The following is a 2,560-nucleotide window of genomic DNA, read 5'->3' as shown; positions in this document are numbered from 1 at the left end:
TCAAATCCAAGTTCTCTAGTTTACAAGAACACCTATGCCCCTCCTGTATTTATTATGCTGACTTTACTTGCTCCCAGTGATGATGACCATGTAGGGTTCAGCAGAGCAGATGCTTGTTATAAGTAACAGTAAAGAATCTGACTTGGGGAGGTTTACTAACCTATCTCCCCCCTCCTTTTTTTTGTATTTTTTTTTTTTTATTGAAGTATAGTCACTTTACTATGTTGTGCCAATTTCTGGTGTACAGCACAATGCTTCAGTCATACATATACATACACATATTCGTGTGTAACCTACCCATTTTTGAACAGCTGTTGCCTTCTGTGTGGACCGAATATTGAACCCAGGCTGAACGGACCCTTAAGCTCTTCCTTCTGTCCTTTGCTGTCCACCAGACGGTAGACGGTGTTAGTAGAATTTGAGCTCAGGCCTTGGACACCAAATCCTGTGCTCTTTCCATCGCACTGCCCAATGTCGCCACGTATGGGAAACTTTATAAGCAGAAAAGATAGTCTCACTCTCCCTGATTGGTTGCGGTGGGGGCGAGTGGGCGTGGCTCCCGGCTCCTGCTCGCCAAATCCTCACGCACGGGTGCGTCACAAGCCCCAGCGCATGCGTAACCGGCCTCCTCAGTTGCGGAGGCCAGCGGAAGAATTCACAGGGAGTGCCGGTTGGCTCCAGTCGGTGGGCTTGCTCTGCGGGCCACGAGCTGCACTTCCACCACCTGCTCCTTGCGCCTTTTCAGCTGCCCCGGGCCAGGGCCATACAGCAAGTGAGGGGGGACCTGCGGCAGGCAGGGCTCCCCAGGAATTGTGTGTGGCCTTAGTTGGGGGAGGGGGTCCTTAGGGGGCAAGGGCCCTAGGGCCTTCTGGTGCCGTGGGGGTGGGGCTGGATACGATACAGGCACTAGCTGGTGGGACGGCGGAGGAGGCCACTATCTTCAGGGTGGAGTCTGTGCCAGGAAGCGCGGCCCTGGAGGAGGGAGAGGTGGCTGCGGGGATCGGGGAGGAGGCGGCATTGGTGTTGGAGGACATCATGGAGGTGGTGGAGGTGGTGGCCGACGAGGAGCAGGACGAGCAGGAGGAAGAGGTGCAGGCAGAGGAGCGGGATGAGAAGCTCCAGGAACAGGTGCTAGCAGAGCCAGGGCAGGGACGCACGACCACTCGGTCCCTGCTGGAGGCACTGGAGGCCCTTCAGTTGGAGCTGGAGCCTGTGAATAAGCAAGCCAGCAGGGCTTACTCTCGACTGAAGCTCAGGATATGTCAGAGACGGAAGCCGCATCTCCAACACAGAAGTACCATCATCCAGGGCATCCTTGGCTTCTGGGTCAAAGCTTTTATGAACCACCCCCAGATGTCAGCCATGATGAGTGACCAAGATGAAGACATGCTTAGCTACATGACCAATTTGAAGGTGGAGGAACTCAGACATCCCACTGATTGCTGCAAGATCATGTTGTTCTTCCAGAACAACCCCTACTTCCAGAATGAAGTGATTGTTAAGGAGTATCTCATTAACATCGCTGGATATAGGGCATCTCATTCCTCTCCAATTCAGTGGTACCAGGGTTTTGAACGTGAGGCTTACAGCCGCAGGCACCACAACAGCAGCCTAAACTTCTTCAACTGGTTCTCTGACCACAACTTTGCAGGATCTAGTAAGATTGCTGAGATCATCTGTAAGGACCTGTGGCTCAATCCCCTGCAATACTACCTGAAGGGGAAGAAGAGGGAACTGAGAGGAGGAGAGGAAAGCCCAGATTTTGAGACGAATATGACGGAGCATCACCCTTGACCTAAGATAGTGGAAAACCGAAGAAGCTGCTTCAGATGAAGATGAATGGTCAACGTGGTTCTCATGCACAGGAAAAAAATGAAGAGAGGTCTGGTGGTGAAACGCACAGAGGGGGAGACGCCAGTAAACCTGGAATAATATTGGAAGATAAATAAACAACAGCATCGTGTTTAAAAAAAAAAAGCTACGAGTCTAGACTTGGACCCTAGATTGACCAATCCTGACTTATTGTTAGGCGGTTTATTTAGCCTCTCTGAATTCTAGTCCTCCATCTATATAATGGGTTTATATTACTGTTACTACTACTACTAATGTGCTAATAAAAATAATGAGTTAATATTGAGATAATTATAAGGGTTGTTTGGATGATTGAATGACTCTGTATGTACAAAGTGCGTAAGTGTACAAAGGGTATAAAATTAGTGTCCACAAGTCCATATGTTGACATCAGTATCATTCATCTCATGTGAGAAACACTGCACAGTGTCTGTCTGCACTGAGCGCATCACGGACATCATTTGCCTCTACTATTAAGACTCTGTGACAGGGAACATTTGCCCTTGATTTTCCTCACTAGTAGGACCTGCAGGTGAAGCTGACTCAAGGATTTGAAGACTTAGTCTTTTCTTTTAAGATCCAATACAAATAATCCAGCTGACTTAGGCTGGAAGCATCACCTGGCTTATAAGGAATCCTCCTTTTTGGATTATCTTTTCCTGACCACATGGAAATTACCTCCATAAAATTTAGAAGGCAGGACACAGGA

General features: G+C 49.0%; 1 protein-coding gene across 1 annotated transcript; it reads left to right on the top strand.

Annotated features, from left to right (window-relative positions):
- Window positions 1-471: 471 nt before the first annotated feature.
- LOC105085067 (testis-specific Y-encoded protein 3) lies at window positions 472-1,794 on the top strand. Its single transcript, XM_064475977.1, has 2 exons — window positions 472-768; window positions 847-1,794. The coding sequence occupies exons 1-2, from the start codon at window positions 472-474 to the stop codon at window positions 1,792-1,794; spliced, it is 1,245 nt and encodes a 414-aa protein (XP_064332047.1).
- Window positions 1,795-2,560: the final 766 nt, after the last annotated feature.

Source organism: Camelus dromedarius, chromosome 18 (assembly GCF_036321535.1).
Source record: "Camelus dromedarius isolate mCamDro1 chromosome 18, mCamDro1.pat, whole genome shotgun sequence".
In the NCBI taxonomy this organism is placed as follows: domain Eukaryota; kingdom Metazoa; phylum Chordata; class Mammalia; order Artiodactyla; family Camelidae; genus Camelus; species Camelus dromedarius.
The sequence above is the reverse complement of the archived record's forward strand: the minus strand, read 5'-3'. Positions and strand labels throughout refer to the sequence as shown.